The sequence below is a fragment of the Budorcas taxicolor genome, chromosome 21 (genome assembly GCF_023091745.1).
Source record: "Budorcas taxicolor isolate Tak-1 chromosome 21, Takin1.1, whole genome shotgun sequence".
NCBI lineage: Eukaryota > Metazoa > Chordata > Mammalia > Artiodactyla > Bovidae > Budorcas > Budorcas taxicolor.
The window spans coordinates 35,378,687-35,399,495 of record NC_068930.1 but is presented as its reverse complement, the minus strand read 5'-3'; the positions used below and the strand labels follow the sequence as shown (position 1 = coordinate 35,399,495).

The 20,809-nt window shown below is 53.4% G+C and overlaps 1 protein-coding gene across 3 annotated transcripts in view; it reads right to left on the bottom strand.

Moving 5' to 3' along the window:
- Positions 1 to 355: 355 nt before the first annotated feature.
- TMEM266 (transmembrane protein 266) overlaps positions 356 to 20,809 on the bottom strand; it is a 126,877-nt gene continuing 106,423 nt past the window's right edge. For all 3 annotated transcript variants that reach the window (XM_052659665.1, XM_052659666.1, XM_052659667.1), the window contains exons 9-11: positions 14,881 to 15,070; positions 3,101 to 3,163; positions 356 to 1,478 (exon numbers count right to left, since the gene is read on the bottom strand). In XM_052659665.1, the coding sequence (XP_052515625.1) occupies positions 880 to 1,478; positions 3,101 to 3,163; positions 14,881 to 15,070 (852 nt within the window). In that variant the 3' untranslated portion in view covers positions 356 to 879. The remainder of the gene's footprint in view (positions 1,479 to 3,100; positions 3,164 to 14,880; positions 15,071 to 20,809) is intronic.

Sequence of the window (20,809 nt, the reverse complement as noted above, 5' to 3'; positions counted from 1 at the left end):
TGCGCTCCTCTGTGGTGGGGAGATGAGTGAAGAGAAGGTACTGGTCCAGAGTCACACAGCCAGGCAGTGTGAGCACCTCTTTCCTGGGGTCCAGGGCTCGTCTACAGAGGCCTCAGGGATACCGGAGAGGAGCTGGGGGGCTCCCTTGGTGGATTTTCAAGGTCAACCCAAGCCCAGAGGAGCCACTCTGGGGTCCTCACCTGGACTAGCAGCCAAAGGAATACCTCTGCCAACTGGAAGTCTCAGTGCAGGCGGTTTTTATTATTAAAGCCAAGATTGGAAAATGGCTGTCACCCCCACCCCACAACCCTCCCACCCTCCTCCAGACCCTCCCTTTATGTCCCAAGAAGGTGGAAACTAGATTTGTCTCGAAAAGACTCAGAAACGCTCATGCCTAAATGAGAATGAAGACAGATGAGATAGGCTCAGATGGTGTGTGTGATTGTGTGGGCTCCACCCGGGATTCCTGGAAAAGACGGCTTGGGGGTGGGGCTGGACAGCCCCTGCTCACAGTGCTGTTCCCGAGGGTCCAGAGTGGGCGTCGGGAACAAAGGCAACGGAAGAGGCTGAGCTGGCCCCCACGCTCTACCCTGCTGAAGCTGGGCCACAGGCTGGTTTTTGTAAAAGTGGTTTTAAAAAAAACCCCAGCCACGAGCACCACCCTCCCCTGAGCAGGGTGAGAGGAGGCGCCAGCTCTGGGCTTTGAGGTCTGAGGCGTGTGGCCTCCTGGCCTGGCGTCACCTCCCTGGAGGCAGGCAGCACCCTGAGGGAAGCCAGGAGGGCTCCTGGGCCCCTCATGTGACCTTGGTGGCCACCGGGGCCCCGGGGGAGCATCGAGATGGCTGTCTCCCCGCCTCCCTCCCAGCCTGCCTGGAGGCCCTAGGCTTCAGGGACCCTGTGCAACTTCTGCTCTTTGGATTCCAAAGATCTGAACTTTTCCTCCAGCGCAGGCGCAGCCGGCTGGAAATGGATGACAGGCTTGATCTGAAAGACGGTGAAGCCCTCCCGGTTCTTCTGGTTAAACAGACTCACCCTGTGCTCCAGCTCAGGGCTGGGCTGGGCCGAGCCCTCTGGGCTGGGCTGGGCAAGGGGGGCGGAGTCCGAGGCCCTCCGGGAGGGGCAGGGGTCCTCCGACAGTGGGGACAACAGGTCCTGGACTGTGGCCTCTGCCGTTTGCTGCTGAGATGGCGGCGGGGGCAGCGGCAGGGCGGAGGGGCTGGGCCTGGGGGACAGCTCCTCGCGGGCAGCGCTGCAGTCCGTGGAGGAGCCCAGCGTCTGACTGCTGTCACTCTGGGCCCGGGTGCCCGAGCTGCGTGTGGAGCGGGTGGCGCTCTCGGAGCTGGCGCTGGCACCGGTGCCATCGCTGCCGAGCTTCAGGGGCACGTCGACGGAAAAGAGGTCAGACGAGACGTTGGGCTGGTGGATGTCGATGGCGGCCGTGGTGACCAGGCACACAGCTGGCTCTGGGACGCCGCTGTCTGCAAGAAAGGAGGGGTGCGGGTCACACTCCACCCCGGCCGCACCTCTGTGCCCTGATGGGGGTCGGGCTGGATAGTGGGGTGAGGTGAGTGTGAATGGCTTTGCTGGGAGAGGCCGTGGCAGATGGCCCAGGTTTCTAATATTTGCCACCTGCCCTGAGGGAGAATTATGCCTCCCCGTCAAGTGCAGACGTGACCGGCCTCAGCCAGTCACCTGCAAGAAGTGACCGGTGGCACTTCCTGGAGAAGCTACATAAGCCAGCTGTGCTCTGCCCGGTCGGTCAACACTGTTCTAGAAGGCATGCCAACTGTTCTGTCTGCTGGGAGGTGACAGGGTAAAGATAACAGCCTGGGCAAAGAGCCCCCGGCCAGTGTGCCCTGGCCCTTTGTTGGTTTATTTAAACCACTCAGATATGGGGTTGTGGTCACTGGGCGCAGCATAACTGAGCCCATCCTGACTAACTCAGTGCAGTGTGCTATGACAAGGAATCTGAATGTCATGGTCCGCAGGACTCAGAGTTTTAAATGGGTCCAGTGTGAGACTCATGACCAGAGCTGTGCCCTCAGAAAACTGATGGATTTCTACAGGATGCATTGTAAGTGGAGGGTGGAGGACATCCCAGAATGTCTTGGCTCTAAGTGAGAAGTATCAAGGGCCTGAATTACAGTAGGCGTAGTGTGGGCAAGGTTTCTCTCTAAAGCGGTAGGGAGACTGGGCTGGGACAGAGGTTCAGGCTAGAGATGGTGGTCTTTGAGATCAGCAGGTTGGATAAGGCTTTGGAAGAGGAGAGAGGGAAAGAAGCCTTAAAGGGGCTAAATTGCAGAAAAGACAAAATTCAGATGTATTCAGCATGGTCCACACTATAACCTTCTAGCCTTAGAATGGAGTTTACAAGGATTTAAGGGCTCAGCAGTAAAGAATCTGCCTGTAATGCAGGAGGCTGGGTTCGATCCCTGGGTCAGGAAGATCTCCTAGAAAAGGGAATGGCAACCTACTCCAGTATTCTTGCCTGGAAAATTCCATGGACAGAGAAGCCTGGTGGGCTGCAGTCCATGGGGTTGCAAAGAGTTGGACACTACTGAGCAACTAACACTTTCACTGTTCAAGGGCTGTGAAACCCAAACCTTACAAGACTTAAGACACTGGCTAAAGAGAAATAAGACCCTGAAGGACCGAGTATTATTTTAAAACTCAACCTTTCTCATAAGTGAAAACCACTAGGTGTCCTGAGACTTTCTGAAGTGCAAGAATGAAACAAACAAGGACATGTCCAGTGCCTGTTGCTTCTCACACCCAATTATGCGTTATCTCACCCCCCTCACGCTCATCCTGAAAGGTTCTCAGGTTGGGAAGTGCTGAGGTCATTAGATTCCTAGATTCCAGCCCCTCTCCACCCCAGGGTCCCCCATGCACATCTTGGAGCACTCCCATCCCAGCACTTGAGCTCAGGTGCCAGAGTTTGCTGTGAACTCTGCCTGCGGTTATGGCTCACAGGGGCCAGGAGATGGACAGCCTGGTCGAGCTGTCCCTGGCCTGGATGTTAGGGGCTGCCAGGGTCACCTCTGGCGTGGGGCCACACAGAGGCCCTGGTACACATCGGATAGCACCGACACGGACTTACCACTGCTGGGCCCATTGTAGTACTGGCTGATGTAGCTGTTCATGTCATCTTTCACCGTGGCTTCTGTGGAGGTGAGGACAGAGAAGGCTGAGTGTGAGGGCGAGCTGGACAGTCCAGGAGCAGGGGCTGTGGCCAGCTCGTGCTCCTCCCCCCAGTGCCTCTACCCCCATCACCACGAGGAGGTGCTGGTCTCCCACAAGCTCCCTGCCACGTGGTTCCTCCAGGGGGACCACATGGCTCATCTGCCCCAGTGCTGGGCTGGGTATCAGGCACCCAGGTTCTGATGAAGCATCCAGCTTGCTGTGTGATATGAAGAAGCCCTTTCCTTCTCTGCCTTCAGTTTCCCCTTCTCTGAGACAAGGGCGTGGAAATAGTCCTTTAGGGCTTTCCCTGCCTGGATAGCCTGAGTCTCTGAATCCACCTGAGTTTCTCACAATCACCAGGAAAGCTCTCCTCAGTGCAAAAGCCTCAGAGTGCCATTCCAGCCGCACACAGCCAGCTGCAGAGGCTGACCACGGACGACAGCCCCCTCAGTCTTCCACACCGCCCAGGAATGGACACAGGCACTGGGCACCCCCAGCCCTGCTCCCAGCACCCTGCTCCCAGCACATGGTGGATGCTCAGTGAATGAATAACCAATGAGGTGTAAAGCTGTCCTGGTCTTGGGAGATGGCACGGGAACAGGGTCTCAAAGAATTGGTTCATTGTTCTGATGGGGTGGGAAGGGATGAGAGAGGAGAGGTGAGAACTTCAGAGAGGCCTGAGCGGTGAGGGGCGGGGCGGTGGGGAATGGACAGAAGATAACAGGAGACGCCAAAGCCATCCTAAGGAGCTCAGCCTTGCCCCAAGCACAGTGAGGAACCACAGGAACGTGTGAACAGGCTCAAGTGCGAGGCACTCCCAAGGTTGCGCTGAGAGTGGTTGGGAAGGTGTCAGGCTGGACGGGAGAACAGAGACAGCAATGCCCAGGGGAGGGAAGACACGTCCTGATGAGGCTGAAGGTGAGGATGGGGGTCAACACCCCCAAGAAGCCTCGGTCTGCAGGTGATGGAACCTGCTGCTCTCCATGGCTGCGTTCCTGACACACCTGAGCTCGCTGCAGAAGCGTGTCTGCCCTGACATGGGGAGGCCGGTGGCAGCACACACAGCAACCTGGCTCTTAAAAGCTTTTTTGGCCTCTTTTGATCTTTAAATGCCTGCGGCCAGAGGTGTATTCTGCATTAATGCCTGAGCTGAGGGAGGGGCCCCAGGCTGGCTCCAGGCCCTGCCTCAGGATCAACCAGCAACGCTCCTCAGAATAAGACAGCAACACTCTTCTCCGTGGCTCTTCATAATTTATGTTGTAAATGCTGTCTAGCCCTGCAGGCTGCCCCGGGAAGTGGGAGGAGGCTGGTGTGACTGCTCCTGGCAAGCAGTGCAACAGCCACCAGGTCCACCGGGCCAGACAGGTCTGGTCACTGATCTTGGTGTTATCCTGAGGCCGTGGCAGGAGGGACCTGCAGTGTGGCTGTAGAGGGCCACGTCACGAAGGCAGGACAATAAACTCAGTTAACGGATCCGCAGACCTGTGCATCCCACAGGGGCTCATGTGCAGGAGGTGGCCTGGAGTGAATGAGAAACACCCAGAGCCTGGGTTCCTGTGCTGCTACTGCCACTGGCCCACCATGGGAACCTGGGCAGGTCACATCCCCTCTCCGGGGCTCTGTACCATGGGGGAACGGGTGGAGCTCTTAGAGACTGTGACAGCCAGGCTAGCTGGCTCCGGGCCCCTCAGCCAGCCCTGAAGTTCAAGAGCAGAGAGAGCAGAGTGGGAAAGGACCGGAGCCACCGAGGAACCACACTCCCCCCACCCCGACCTGTGTGAGCATCCTCTCAACCCCTACCTGGGCTCTGCCCACCACGGCCTGTGCCCCTCACAGAAGGGGCCTCCTGCCTCTCTGTTGAGCAGCTCTAATAATCAGATTCCTCTGTGCTCAGCAGGGGTGGCGTGCCTGGCCCTCCACCTCCAAGGAGCACAGGGCCTCCTGGGGACCTCCACTCCATGGTCAGGCAGCCAATCTCCGTCTCCTTAGGAAGGGCCCACTATGGGAGGCCTTGCAGATCTGGGTATCTGGGTCCTGTCCCCACACACCCCAAGGCCACACCCCACTTCTACTTACTACATGACAGACTTTCCAGCACTTAAAAAGCCCTCACATTTCTCCCAAAATGTCTCTTCTCCTGAGAAACCCCTGTCCATTCTCAGCCCTCCCTGGTTTTCCAGCCTCTCAAGTCACTATGGGCTCCAGATGTGACCGAAACAGGGGCAAGGGAGGCAGGAGGGAGCTGACTGTCACTGTGTCCTTCAGAGCTCCAGGCTGTGGATCGGGCACTTCACACAGCGACCTCCTTTCATCTTGCTTAACAGGTGGGTTCTCCTGGAGATCTGCTGGGGTCTTTCCCCTCACACAGCCTAACATCCTCCAGTCGGGTTCAGCAATCACCCTCCTCTGCTGACTCATGAGTCTGTGGCCAACACGGATGCCCAGGCCAGGCCTCCTCTGCAGGCGCTGGGGCCAAGCCAGCCAGGCCTTCACCACACCGTGGCCGTGTTGGCTCCACAGAGGACTTCACGTTTATCATCTCAGGCAAATGTCAGCTTGTTGGTCTCAGCCCAGAGCCTGCTGAAAGCATTCTGAATCTTGATTCCATCTACTAAGGTATTCTCTCTTGTACCTCAGTGTTGCCTGTTCAATTGAGGATGTTCAATCTTCATCAAAGCCGTGGATAAAAGTAACCTGAGCCAGGTGACCTTCAGCCCAGACGTCTCTCAGCTTCTGACTGGTCTGGCCAACCAGACAGCTTCTCCTGGATGACCTCCAGCCACCTTTGACTCAACGTGTCCAAAAGAGAACTCAGTTTCTCCCCCAACCTCCACCTTAGTGAATGGTACCCTGGGACCCTGGTCATTTCTCCATGCTTCTTCTCCATTCTTAACAGCAATTCAGCTCCTGCCAAACCTGTGACCAATCAAGGGACCCCCAGATGCCCTCTGCCATCCAGCCTTGGGTCAGACCTCACGCTTTTCCCTTTGGCCTCTCATCATGCCTGCAGGGATTAATAAATGGGATTGCTCACTCCATGGATGCGCCTGACACAGAACCTAGGTCTCCAGGTGGCCACTGCAGGCCTGTCCAGTCTGCATTCGTTCCCTCTGCTCCAAACCTGTACCCACCCAGGGGCCTCAGAGTGAGTTTCAAGACAGTCAGAGCAAGGCCTTGCCCAGGCTTTTCCAAAAGTGTTGCTCGCCACCCACACCCCCCACTCTCTCTGCTTCAGGCAGGCCCCTTTCTCCACACTGACCACTTGGGCTGAGGCTTTGTCCTCTCCCACCCAGAGGCCACATTTTACTCAAGAGTCTCGCCAGCACTTAGCGTGGGACTTGGCGTATACTACCCACCAATAAACAGGATGACTGGACAGTGACTGAGGCTGGGTCCGGGGCTTGCAAGACCTCCCTGGACCATTCCTCTTAGCCTCTGAGACACCATCGGCACCATGCAGCACGCAGCCTTGCTCTTGGTCCCTGGTACTTCCTGCCCAGAGACTAATGACTACTGGTGTCTGGGAGCCTGCAGGGAGGGAATGCAGGCAGGCATGGGTGCATGTGGCCAGGAAGAGGCCATCAGTGAGCCCCAACGTGGGGCTGCCCACCCTCCATCTAAGAGAACCCCTGCCCCAAAGTTTGCTTTGATTTGGCACTAAGGAGCCCTAAGGCCAGGTAGGAACTGCCCCACAGGAGGACTGGGTTGGCTGACCCTGGAGGGGTGAGAAGGAAGGGCTGGTACAAACTCAGGCTCCAGGACAAAACAGCCCAGATGCCAACCCCAGCTCTGCAGACATCTGCTGTGTGTCCTTAGGCAAATCTCTGGCCACTCTGAGCCTCAGCTTCCTCAGTAAAATGGGAATAAGAAATACCTACTTGCTGGTGAGCTATACATTTTGCCGGGATGATGAAGGTCAAGTCTAACCTGGGTCTGTCCATCACCTCCCTGAAACCCTGGCCCGCGGTGCTCCCAGCCGGCCCCTAAATCTCAGCTCATTTCTGTGGCAGCTGCCGCAGCTGCTCTCAACCACCCAGCACCTTTTTTCCTAGGGCATGAGCAGTCCACGCAGCCATCCTGACTGATCCTCCTAAAGCTGGTCGAGTGCTGTGGCAGCAGTGCTCGTTGTGTGGGTGTGCCCCTTGGGCAGAGCCCCAACCTGCCCAGCGAGGTGGAGCAAGAGGGAGGTGAGTCAGGTGGGCCTCCCTGGGTGGCAGGACTGGCCAAGCTGTGGGGTGGGAGTCGGGAGTCAGGACTGCACACCCACACGTCCTGTGCAGATCCGAGCCCAGAGGGAGGCCCTGATTCCTGGTCGGGGCTCCCACTGCCACACTCCAAGCTGCTGCTCCACAGCTCAGCAGCCCTCATCAAGAAAGGACCCTGTGTGCTGAGGCTGAGTGTTCAGTCCTTCTCAGTGGGGTGTGCTTCTGCTTCTAGTTGGGACAATTAGAGTTCAGACCCAGGACCAGCTGCATAATTTGTGGGGCCCTTTGTTTAAAAAGCATTAAGGCCCAGAAATAAACTCACCCGTATATGGTCGATTAATTTACCGCAAAGGTGCTAAAAATATACCAGGAGGAAAGGAAAGTCTCTTCAGTAAGTGGTCCTGGGAAAACCGGGCCCCTAACTTACACCACACACAAAAATTTACTCAATGAATTAAGACTCAAATATAAAACCTGAAACCATAAAAGTCCTAGAAGAAAACACAGGCAGCAGGTAAGCTCCTTGACCTTGGTCTTGGCAATAATTTTTTTATATTTGACACTGAAACAAAAGCAATGAAAGCAAAAAATAAACAAGTAGGACTATACTAAACTACAAAGCTTCTGCACAGCAACAGAAACCATCAGCAAAATGAATGGCAACCTACTGAACGGAAGAGAATATTTGCAAATCATACCTGATAAGGATTTATATCCAAAATGTACAAAGAACTCATACAACTCAATAGCAAAAAAGTAATCCAATTTAAAAATTGGATCTGGATAGACATTTTCCTGAAGAAAACACAGAGTATGCCAGAGGTACACAAAAAGGAGCTCATCGTCACTCAACGTTAGGAGTGCAACTGAGTGCAAACCAGAACCACAGGGAGATGCCACCTCACACTCGTTATAATGGCTAGCATCACAAGGACAGAGATAATAAGTGGTGGTGAGACGGCAGAGAAAAGAGAACCCCAGTACACTGTTGGTGGGAATATAAATTGGTGTGGCCACTCTGGAACACAGTATGGAGGTTCCTCAAAAAAAAAAAAAAATAGAACTACCATATGACCCAGCAGTTCTACTTCTGAGCATATATCTGAAGAAAACAAAAACACTCATTTGAAAAGATGCATGCAACCCAATGTACACAGCAGCATTATTTATAATAGCCCAGATATGGAAATAACCTGAGTGTCCAAGAATAGATGAATGTGGTACACACACACACGCACACACACACACATACGTACAATGGACTGTTACTCAGCCATAAAAATGAATGAGATCTTGACATCTGCAACAACCTGGATGGACCAGAGGGCATGCGCTTAAGTGAAGTAAGTCAGACAAAGACACGCTATGATCTTATTTATATGTGGAATTGAAAAACAACACCTGAAACAAACAAATGCCCTGAGCTCAGTGATACAGAGAACAGATTGGTGGTTCTCAGAGGCAGGGGTTGGGCAAGCAAGGGAGGGGGTGTGAAATGGCTGGGTGTGAAATGGGTGGGTGAAGGGGCTCAAAAGGTACAAACTTCCGGTTATACAGTAAATGTCAAGGGGATATGCTACAATATGGTCACTGTAGTTAGTTCTGTATGGTATATTTGAAAATTGCTTAGAGAATAAATCTCAAAAGTTCTCATCACAATAAATAAAATTCTGTAACTATGCATAGTGATGGATGCTATCTAGACTTACTGTGATTCTCCAGTATATACGAGTATTTTCAGGTATACCTGAAATTAACGTATCAATCACTGAAGAAAAAACATTAAGAATTTTAAGAGAGTGACACCAGAGCAATGAACCAAGTGTGACACCCTCGGTGACTGCATGGGTCACCCCGCTGTGAAGCCAGTCCAGGGAGGTCAAGTAACTTGTTCAAGGCCAAGTTGAGATTCAAACCCAGCCCTGAGTCTGAATCCCACATCTTTCTTTCAGAACCACCCCCACCTCCCTACGCTGGAATCTGCCTCTCTGCTTTACGTGAGGCGCCCCAGCTCTAGCGTTACAGCTCTGGGGGCTCTCCTGGGTCTCCAGTGCCCCCATCAAGAGCCCAGTGATGGCAGAAAGCCCGACTTGCCCCCATCAGCACGCAGGCCTCTCCTCTCCAAGGTGAGACCCGGTGTACCTCCGTGGAGGTTTCTCTGAGCGCTGGTGCAGTGCGGGGGTGGCAGGGGGTGGACGCCGAGGTTCACTGTGATATATGGCAAAAGCTGTGGCACTCCCACCAGGGGCTGTAATTCATAAGTTATGGGCGAGCTTCAAGACTAATAAATTTGGGAGGGAAGTATTAATGACTACACAGGGGCACTGTGAACTTGGCAGGCCCCAAAGCCTGGAACTTTGCAGTCCGGGTTTTAAAAATGATTTGTGCTGGAGCAAGTTTAAACAGAAGCTGGTTGGCGTTAGTCTGACAGTGACCCGCTGGCAACTGTGGGGACTGCAGGAGCTGCTTCTCCTGCCATGGCTGAGGCTGGCACTCCCACCCCCGCTGCTGCCTCCTTCCCCACCCCCATACCCCGAGAGAGGCCGGCCCTCCCCTGAGGCTCCAGAGACTTATTGCTGATGTCTGCAGGTTAATCCCCGGATTGTCTGTGTACTAGTGTGACACGCTGAGCCTTGGGGCCCTCGCTGGCCTGAAGGTCATGGTGAGCAACAAATGCTGCCCTTTCTCCCTCTCCAGCATGCCCCAGACCGCCCCTAGCTTGTCTAGCCATGATTTCTAACATCATGGAAATCCCTCTCTGGACACAAGTCCTGGTCAGAGAGAGATGAGCTGGGGTGCCCTGACTCCCCAGCTCATCCGAGGCCGTGAATCACGCATGCCACTTGCTAGCCCGGCAAGGCTTCTGCTCTCTGTCTCCGAGGAACTGCCTTTGCTATTGACGGCTCTGGGGGTTGGCAGTCAAGTGACAGGTTGGGAAATGTGCTAGTGCTCTGCTGAGTTGGGCAGGGCTGGTGTGCCCCTTGAGAGCTGGGAGGCAGGGATGCCACAGAGGAGACAGAGAGCAAGGCTGGGGCTCCAGGGCTAGATGGGAGGGGCACTGGCAATGGCTCCCAGGAGTGCACGTTTGCCAGCTCTGTGGGAGATCCGAGGGCCCTATTCAGACATGCCTCTAGTTTCCAGGAGGGTTGGCACAGAACCCGTGATCCCCCTGGCTGGCATGTGTAGCCGATCACTTTCTCCCTTCTTATTCTGCCTCCCTCCACTTCCTGCTGGAAGGTGCCCACCATGGGGACTGCAGGGAGAGCTGGAACAGGGTGGACAGGCAGGGACTCACGGCTTCACGGTACTAGAATGTGTGCGGTTATGTTAAATGCTTGGCTTGTTTGCAGACTCTGTGACCTCAGATCTTGACACCCTGTGAATCCAAGTGTGGCATCAGGTGTCCAGGATCTGGAGGTCATTGGCTGGGGGGGATAGTAATGGCCAGGCTGTTATCTCAAGAGCTAAGGCTCCTGGTGAGAGAGGCAGAGAGGTGCTGCAGAATGACTGGCTGTACAGGAGGTGCCACCTGAGCTCAGGTGTTCAAAGGTGTGTGCTGCCGAAGATGGAACAGCGCTGAGTAGGCCCCAGCACCAGGTGAGCTGCAGTCTCAAAATGGGCTTGAGCAGCCACCATGGGCAGAGCAAGGAGGCGGCTCCTCCACCTCACTTTGCTCCATCAGCAGGAAGGTCCTGGGATGAGCCAGCTGTATGTGCTAAGTTGCTTCGGTTATGTCCAGCTCTGTGCAACCCTATGGACTGTAGTCCACCAGGCTTCTCCCCATGGCCTTCTCCAGGCAAGAACACCGGAGTGGGTGACCATGTCCTCTTCCAGGGCATCTTCCCGACCCAGGGATTGAACCTGTGTCTCTTTAAGTCTCCTGCACTGGCAGCCAAGTTCTTTACCACTAGCGCCACCTGGGAAGACCCTGGGATAGGCTGCAAACCTGCTCCTCTCATCCTTGGAAAACAGGACAAAGTGGGCAAAAGTTGCCACCAATTTCCAGAATTTTCAAAATGAAGATCTTATATTCTGGATTCCCCATGCCCCAGCATGGGGAGCTGCAAGCCACAAGTGGGGTTTCTGGAGTGGGCTACCGCCAGAAGCCCCCTGAGCACTGAGAGAAGACCCAGGGTTGCAGGACCCACAGTGAAACAAGCGACGTCCACAGATTTGTTCTGTTCTTCAATCAGTTATGAGCTTGCAGACTATATTCCACGTAGATCACTCTATGGGGAGCCTGCCAAGGGCCAGGTGTGGCCCAGAAGACAAAATGCAGGGGCGACCTGGCAAGCGGGAGTTCATATAAGGTCTCGAGGGAAGGACGTGGTGACCGGGAGCTGACTCTGAGACGGGTTTGAAGGATGAACAGAAGTTTGGCAGGCAGGCCTGTCCTGCCAGTGAACAGCATGTAGAAAGCCTCAGGGACTTACTACTACACAGAACACTTCTCCAAACGCAGAGATGTTTCACTCAGCCAGAGTGAAAGTGAAGATGGAGTGCAGACTGGAAGAAGATGAGACGGCAGCGGGTGGGAGGGGGCAGCCTGGAACAAGACCATCAGGGGCCTTATATGCCACCTGGTACAAGCTGAGTCGCCATGTCCTCCACCTCCAAAGTCATATGTTGAAATCCTAACCCACAGAACCTCAGAATGTGATCTGATTTGGAAATGAGATTGTTGTAGACAGAATTAGTTAAGATGAGGTCATATACTGGAGTAGGGTGGGCCCCAGACCCAACACGACTAGGGTCCTTGTAAAAAGAGAAATCCAGACACAGATGCAGACACAGGGAGGACACCATGTGAAGGGAAGGCTGAGGTCAGGGTGATGCTTCTACGAGCTAAGGGACGCCAAGGGTTGCCAGCAACGCGCCAGGAGCCGGGGGAGAGGCAGCAGCCGATGCTCCCTTGCAACCTCAGAAGGAGCTGATCCTGCCAAGACCCTGATCCCAGACTTTCAGCCTCCAGAACTCAGAGACAGGAAACTTCTGTTGGTTAAGCCACCCAGTTTGCAGGACTTTGTTTCAGCAGCTCGAGCAAATAATCAGCCAAGGTATTAAGTCAGAGAGTGACACGAAAGATTTATGGAAAATCACAGAGTGTGTGTATGTGTGTGCATGCGTGTGTGTGTTGGAGGGGGAAAGGAGTGAAGAGGGCACCCATGGGGGCAAAGTTGAGGTCAAGGAAGCAGATGAGGTCCAGAAAGAGGGAGGCTGAACAATGCAGACGAAAAGTTGGGAATGTTTCAAAATATATGCAGGCAGTAAAACCAGCAGGATTGGTGATGAGTTGTGAGCAGAACCTACAAAGCCCTGGAAACCCAGAGTAAAGGCAGGAATCAGGCTACAACTGAACACAAATGAATGTCCAACTCTGCCTGGGCGTATAGAAAGTCAAGGATGGGCTGTGGAGAGGCTCCAAGGCTCAGCAGAGCCATGACCTAGCTCAACTGTGAGCTCAGGCCAGGCAGCCACCACAAGGCTCAGTCACAGGAGTCTTGGGTCCAGAACAAAAAAGCAGGGGTGACCCCTTAACACTCTGCCCTAGTCTTGCAGCTCCCTGAGAAGTGCGCTTAGTTCTACACGTCACTCTGAGAGGGACGGAAACATTGGAATGCTCAGGGAGGGACTGTATAGCAAGAACTTGGAGGGCTTGTGTCCCCTGAGAAGTGGCTGTGGCAATGCAGGTGACAGTTCCTGGAGAAGAAGACACTCAGAGGCCAGTTTCCGAAAGGATGTCTCAGCTGGGAGACATAAACGCTTCATTCAGGTGGGAGAGATGGGTGCTGGGGGCAGACCTTGGCTCAGTCTGAGGAAGTATTTTCTAACAGGCAGAGTTATGTGAAGTTGGGTTGGCCTGGGCTTCCTTGGGAGGTGCCCAGTACCTGTTCTTGGAGGCTGGTAAACCTCTTGGCAGGGGTTCTAGATGGGATTAGCACATCAGCTGAAGAGCTAGGCTCAGAAGTCCTGAGCCCCCAACTTCTAAAGTTCTAAGGTTAGAAGGTCTCTCAAAAGATCATAATAGCAATCACCCTACTCCCCAAAACCTGTTCACAGCACCTTGTAGCCTACAGAGCCTTCTCAAGTCCACCAGCTCCCCAGAATTCCTGTGAGGCAGACAGAGCCGGAGTTATGAGCCCACTTTACAGAAGGGAGCACTAAGACCCCAAGTCACAGAGCTAGGGAGTGGCAGAGTCTGGAGCTCTGGCTTCCTGCCTCCCACCCTGCCCAGCCCTGCCTGGCTGTCACTGCCCTGGTGAGGGGAATGGGGCACGCCAAGGTGAAGAGGGCCCTGGATCAAGCTGCAGTTAGCCGAGTCCAGCATCTCCATTTCCATGTGACCCCATGAAGCTCTCTTGATTTCTTTGAGCCTGAGTTTCTCCCTCCATATGAGAGAAAAGAGGTGTGAGGATGGAATGACATCACACTGTAAAAAGCTTCTCTTGGAGGCATTTGGGTAGTTCCCTTACCTTTAGGTCAAAAAGGTGGTCCTAGAAATGTATTCTGAATTATTAGGGGAAGTCAATGTTTTTAAAAAATATCTTGGTAAAGTGAAGAAATCCCTTACCCATCATTTTAGCAACAGCATTTTCAGGTGCAAGTCAGGGCAGGGCAGAGTCAGACCGGAGCAGCAAGGGTGCCTGGGGAGGGGAACCTGCGTCCAGGCTCCCAGGACCCCCTGGGGGCTCTAACAAGGCTTCAGATCTCCCCTGCTGGCCCCTGTGCCGGGAGCCAAGCCCTGGCCTGAGCCCGTCAGAACACAGCCTCCCCAAACCCCATAAAGGACCAACCTGACAGCTGCATCACCACGGAGTGGTATTTCCATCCCAATCACAAAACAACACCACCTGACATTTGCAGGACTACTTTGTAATTCTGAAAGCCACTTACACCTGCTTCCTGGGGCCTCACATCAACTTGTGAGGAAGGCTCAGCATTGTTCCCATTTGACAGCTAGTGAAACCAAGACTCAGAAAGGTTAAGTCCCCACTGCAAGGCGACACAGTTGGTCTTCCCTAGAGAGAAGTCTGCCCTAGGGTACTGCCGAGGCCCCCATCACCACCAACATCACCGGCCCATCAATTTACCACCATCCTCAAGGCTTAGGTTCTGGGCTATTCTGGCCCCAGGCCTGGACTGGAAACCCAGCTCTGCACCTTTGGACGACTTTTCTGGGGCTCAGTTCCTTCAGCCATAAAGTAGGAAAGTCTATAAGCCGCCGCGAGGAATGGGGAGGTGATACACTCAAAGCAGGCAAGATGCCTACAGGCCACCGAGGTCATGTAGAAGTCGTGTCAAGGTAGCTTGACTGAACGCTATATCCAAGGCTGAGAAAGGCAGTCCCGGGGAGCACTTAACTAGGGTTCCCCCATCACCACCACCAAAATCGTGGGCCGACATCGGGACACAGACCCATCAGGAGACGTGCTCCAGCTCCCGGACGCTGCGGCTGTGCGCAGAGCCCGGGGGCTGGCGCCGGCGGACTCACCTTGCGCAGGCTGCAGCTCCTCCACAACGCTCTCGGCCGCCGTCTCCTCGGCCCACGTGCCGGCCTCCACCACCTTGTAGCGGCTGCGCGGCTGGCTGAGCACATGCGGGGCCTGAAGCGCCGCCTCGCGCTCCGCCGCCAGGTCCAAGTCCTGCTGAGCCAGGTGCGCCCGCAGCTGCCGGATCTCAAACTGCAAGAAGGAGAGGGGCGGTGGGCGGTGGGCGGCACGGGGGCCCGGGCCCTGCCAGACGTCTGGGCTCTTTCCTTTTGGGCGAGCGGGGAGGAAGGCGCTGAGCCTCCAAAGGCTGGAGGGGGCGTTCCTTTATAAATCTCCCAACGACACTAATGGCAAGAGTCCCTGACGTTTATGGAGCCTTTTCCAAGTAATAAAACATGTTCCTGTGTCCCACCTCTGATACTGTGTCGTCTGGCCCCATAGTGAGGACAAGATGGCCGTAAGAGGAACACAATGGTGGTTTGCAAAACAAAACCAAAAAAAAATCGCAGGAGTCGGGGAATATCGGACTTGAATCCTGTTCTAGTTACTTGTCTAAATGTGTGACCCCCAAAATGAGAACCTTATTCAGGTGTCTTACACCGATGTTTAGCGGAGGACTGGAAACCCCACAATATCCAGGGCCGTGGTAACCTGCCAGGGAAGCCCTTCGTGGCATCGTATGCTCGCTGGGCGGTGCCTGACCCACTTGTCTTGCAGCGACGCCCACATCCTTCTCGGAGGTGTTCCAATTGCTGGTCACACAGGACTGGCTCTGGTCCCAACCCTGTGGCTTTACGGGCCATATGGCCGTGGTTTCTTGTCTCTGTAAAATGGGGGTTATCACCCCACAGAGCTCTTCATAAAGGCTTTGTAAAAGGCGTCATACATTTTTATTTTGGTTTAAATTCTTGTTGTTGGGGAAAGTTTCTTAGAGAGGCTTTCAGATGCCTCTTGGGGTTGTGGCTGAGATAGCTGTTCACACTGGGGCCTTCCTGGGTCTTCTGGGCGAAGGCAAAGTTTGGGTCTGACGCTGACTGCGGACTCGGGAGGAAGGAGAGTCTTCACTGCCACCTAGTGTTCCGAATACACATTGCATTGCTTTTCCACAACCCCACAACCTCCAGTCAAACCCCCAAAGACCTGAAGCTGGGGGTTAGCTTCCTGTCTAGGAGATTACCTGCTTGCTCATGATTCCAACCTCCAGCCATGGCCCCTCCCTGCAATGTCAGGTCACACCTCCAGCTGCCTGCCTGACAGCAACCGAATTGGGTCACAGGTATCACAAACTCAACCTAAACAGGACTGTTCACCCTGTCCTCACAGCTGCTCCTCAGGCGCTTTCATCTCATTTTAGTTGGGTCCAAAAATGTAATCTCCTCCCTTGTTTCCTCACTTTCCATTATCCTTGCCATCCACTCTGCCCTCCAGGCCAGCTCCCGAAGGGCTACCCCAAGTCTACCCACCTCCCGCACCTCCACGGCCAGCTCTCCCCTGGATGATTGCAGCCCCACATCCTCTACCATCCATCCTCCAACAGGGGCCAGAGGGGTTCTCATAAACCCAGATCAGATCATGTCACCCCCTTGTCATGTCTTCCCTCCGGAGGGAGAAAACCCAAGGTTTTTACCCTTGACTTACAGAGCAGGTGTGTGTTCTGGCTCTGTTTACTTGGCCCACTTCATCTCATTCTACCTCTCACTGGGACACACACCTTCTCAAAACTCCTTAAACACTCTAAGCCTGTGCTGGTCTCAGGATCACTTCCCCAGTGACCTCTGGTCCTACATCACATGGCTGCCCCTGCCCCCTTGGAGGCTTTCCCGGACCCCTAAGTCAGGCACTCCATCCCATTACCGTCTTTGAATTTTCTACATTGCACTTAGCACCTTCTGATTGTTTTTTTATTATTATTTTAATGTTTCACTATTTTTCCTTTGATGAAAGTGAAACACAATTCAAGGAGTCACTAACACTAGGGTGGCTGGGCAGCAAACTGACATTGGGACAGCTTCCCAGTGGCAGTGTTCACGGGTTTTGTCTCTAGGACCACTCAGGTCTGGGCAGACTCCATCAGCCTCCTGCCTGAGGACACGCCTCGGGCCCACCTGTGCCCTGAGAGCAGAGCAGGGAAATGCGGCTGAGGGTCCAGCCACGAGATGAAAGGACATTTACCTAATTCCCGGGGTGTGCCTCTGGGTCAGTTTCTCCAGAGGGTGAAACACTTGCCTCTTGTGTGATGGGGGGGCATGGTCTCCTGACTGTGCAGGATTTGCAAGGGGACCTGGAGGGTTCAGATAGCATGTGTACAGCCTTTTATAGCCCACCCCTCTCCGCTATGGTCAGCTTCACACTCACCCCTTCCTTCCAAACTCTCCAGGGTTCCGAGGGGGAATTAGCCCATTTCCTTCACTAGCCGCCTCTTCACACACTCCCTTATAGATCCTCCTTTCTTCGAGATCAGTTACTGCTTTCTTGCTCACTCTCCACTTCCCGTAAATCCACAGAAATCTCTCTCTCCTCTCTGTCCTAATGGACAGGACTTAAAGGATTTCTTAATTCTTATCTGTTTATTCTTTTTTTCTTTACCACCATCTTAGTGGAATTTGGGGAAGGAGATCAGAGAAACACATGTGGTCACTCCACCATTTTCTTCAAAAACTGTCTGTGGGTTTTCTTCACTCACCTGCAGTGGTGTGCAGGTATTAAAAAAATAAAAAGAGGCCTGATTTACAGTGCATGTAATCTCTGGTAAATCCACCATGGCCAGTTTCAAACTACCAACACGATGTTATGTGGAACAGGGAAGAAACGTGCACAACTGGCCCTCAGGAGCCAGTGAGCGCCCCAGCACCCCACTGCCACCCTGGCGCTCTGTTAGAGCAGGCATGCAGAATATAATCTACACAAAAGTAAAGTATAGAAGAAAATCTCTGCAAGAGCAGGGGTCTTGTGGGTCTTGTCCGTCTTGTTGCCTGGTACACAGAAGGCCCTCAATAAATATTGCTGAGTGAATCAATACACGAATGCGTGAAACTAGTCAGTTTTGCCCAATTCTGTGGTTTCAGGCTGAGTCCTAACACTAGCCACAAACTGGGTCCTGATCCTGACCCAAAGCTGAGACAAAGCCTGAGCCCCAACACTGAGCGCGGATCTTGCTCACACACTGAGCCCCGACCAAAGTCACGAACTGAGAGCCCAACCTGATCACACACTGGGCTCTACCTCTGGTCTCAGACTAGGCTCAGACCTGGATCTTAACATCCCAGTACTCAGATGGCGCCACTGGTCTCAGAAAGTGAGGAAGCATGGCTGGCTTGTTACAGGGTAGTCTGTGCAGAGGGGGCGGACTGGAGCCACCCTTCTCGCAGCAGGCCTCAGATGTCACGGACGACCCATTAGGCAACCCTCCTTAGCTCTGCTGGGGCTAGGAGCCCCTCTGGCCCCAGATGATCCGAACTTCCCATGGGCATACCCAGCCTGCTTTCTCCAAGGCCGCTCATCAGGGCCGGCAGTCCTAGCTAATGGCCTCCAAGGCCACTCTGAACAGATGCATTATTGATAACTTGTAATTGATACAGCGCTGCCCATGGGTGTCCCACTGGAATTCAGGCCAGACAGCCAGAGGCCAGAGCTTGCCCAGCCCCAAGCCCATATATGCAGACATAGGCATGCACAATGAAATAAGTTTTAAGCTAAAAATATGCACCCCAAGTGTATGGTAGTTCTAGCAATTCATTTATTCATCCATTCACTAAGAAGTCAGGTAAAGCATGGTGAGGGTGATGTTAAAATTCTGTTATGTATACTAGAATGAAAATGCCTCTCCCAGTGAGTCCTGGCTGGTCCCAGTGACAGGGTCTATCTGCTGCACAAGGAACAAATCTCTTAGGAGAGTCCTAAAAGCTAGCTCTGGGTGGCACCTGTGGTAGAGGTGGTGGGTCCAGGAGGCAGAGACTGGGAGGATAGAGTGGTGAGAAGGTGTGCAGGGGCCACACCAGGCATACAGCCTTGGAGCCACGGTAAGGGCTTCTAAGGACTTTGGCCCTTATTTAAAGAGCAACAGTGAACCACTGAAATCTTTTAAACAGAAAGTTGGGGTGGTGGGGTGGTGATTCAGCTGAGCATTTTGAAAGGACTGTGCTGAAAGCAGAGTGGAGAATGAACTGGACAGACATAAGCCAGGACAGACATGGGACTATGAGCTGGGAGACTACTGCAGCAGTCCAGGCCAGGGACGACCAGAATCTGGACTAGAGCAGAGACAGTGAGAAGGAGATGAGAACGATTTAGGAGGTGACAGTGTCAGCATGGGCATGATTAGAATGCGGATGAAGGAGAGGGCCACCTGCTTTGGGGACAGGTTATTACAAGCTGCTTACCCAGAGAGTGTGGGCTGGATGCTCTGAGCGCTTGCCCAGAGGAGGAATGACTGACCCCCTCACAGAGCAGCCTCTGCAGACAGGCTGCATGGGCTCTCAGCTCCGGCCACTGGCCGTGACAGCCCAGGGGGCGGTCCAGATGTTCTAGCTGGGACCCTCAGAGCCCGGCTCCCGATCCCCATTCCTGAACATGGCCACGTGTGCATCCCCAGCTGATGAAGAGTTGCCAAGGGGCCCTAGGATGTCAGGGCCTCATTAGTCAGATGGGAGAGCTGAGGCCCTGAGATGGGAAGGAGGCTCCCATGTGGGGAAACAGCTAGAGCTGGAGGCAGGAGCCTGAGATCGTGGCCCATCACCCCTCCCTCCCTCTGTCGTTGTTCAGCCGCTCAGTCGTGTCCAACTCTGTGACCCCATGGACTGCAGCACGCCAGGCCTCCCCGTCCTTCACCATCCCCCAGAGCTTGCTCAGACTCATGTCCACTGAGTCGGTGATGCCATCCAACCATCTTGTCCTCTGTCGCCCCCTTCTCCTGCCTCACTCTGACTTTGGTTAAGCCTCTTTTCCTCTTAGGGCCTCATTTTCAGTGTGTGTTCAATAAGGCTAACAGAGCAGCTGAATTCTGGTCTATAATAAGCTCTGGGCTGCCTCTGGGATTCTAACCGGGAGGGGAAATTTGCAAGTGCCAGTACACTCTGGGTGCATCTTCAGCACCATCCCGTGCTCCTGCTGCGTTCTGTGTGTGCTGGGTCGTGTCCGACTCCTTGCAACCCTGTGGACTGTAGCCCACCAGGCTCCTCTGTTCATGGAATTTTCCAGGCAAGAATACTGGAGTGGGTTGCCATTCTCTTCTCCAGAGGATCTTGCAGGCCCAGGGTTTGAACCCATGTCCCTTGCGTCTCCTGCAGTGCAGGTGGGTTCTTTACCACTGAACCACCTGGGCAGCCCCCTGCTCTCATGCAAATGCCCAACTGCAGAGAGCCAACTCTTTACAGAGAAAGATAACATAATCCAGAACATCTAAAATGCATCAACAATGCATTTCACAGACAATAAGAATTACTATTCATGCAAACAAGTCGAAAAAAGTGACTGATTATCAAATCATAATCCAGTTAAGAAGCTGCTTAGAATCTGCACAGAAGCTGACCTATTTAAATATTTGAATTAATGGACAAGGGCTTTGAAACAACTGTGATTAATATGTTAGAGAGGGGAGGGGGAAAGATGGATAAAATGGATATAACATTTCAGTGGAGAAACAGACCCTATAAAAAGAATTAAATGAAATTTTTAGAAGCTTAATATACAATATCTGAAATTGAGTCCTCAGTTGTGTGCGTTTAACAGCAGACTGGACACAGTAGACGACAGGGATGTTGAACCTGAGGATAGATCTATAAAAAAAAATATTACGACTTACACTCAGAAAAAGAAAAAAGAGAGAATGGGGGAAGACATTAGGGTATAAGAAAGAAGTAATATGGTTTTTCCAGTGGTCGTGTATGGATGTGAGAGTTGGACTGTGAAGAAACCTGAGTGCTGAAGAATTGA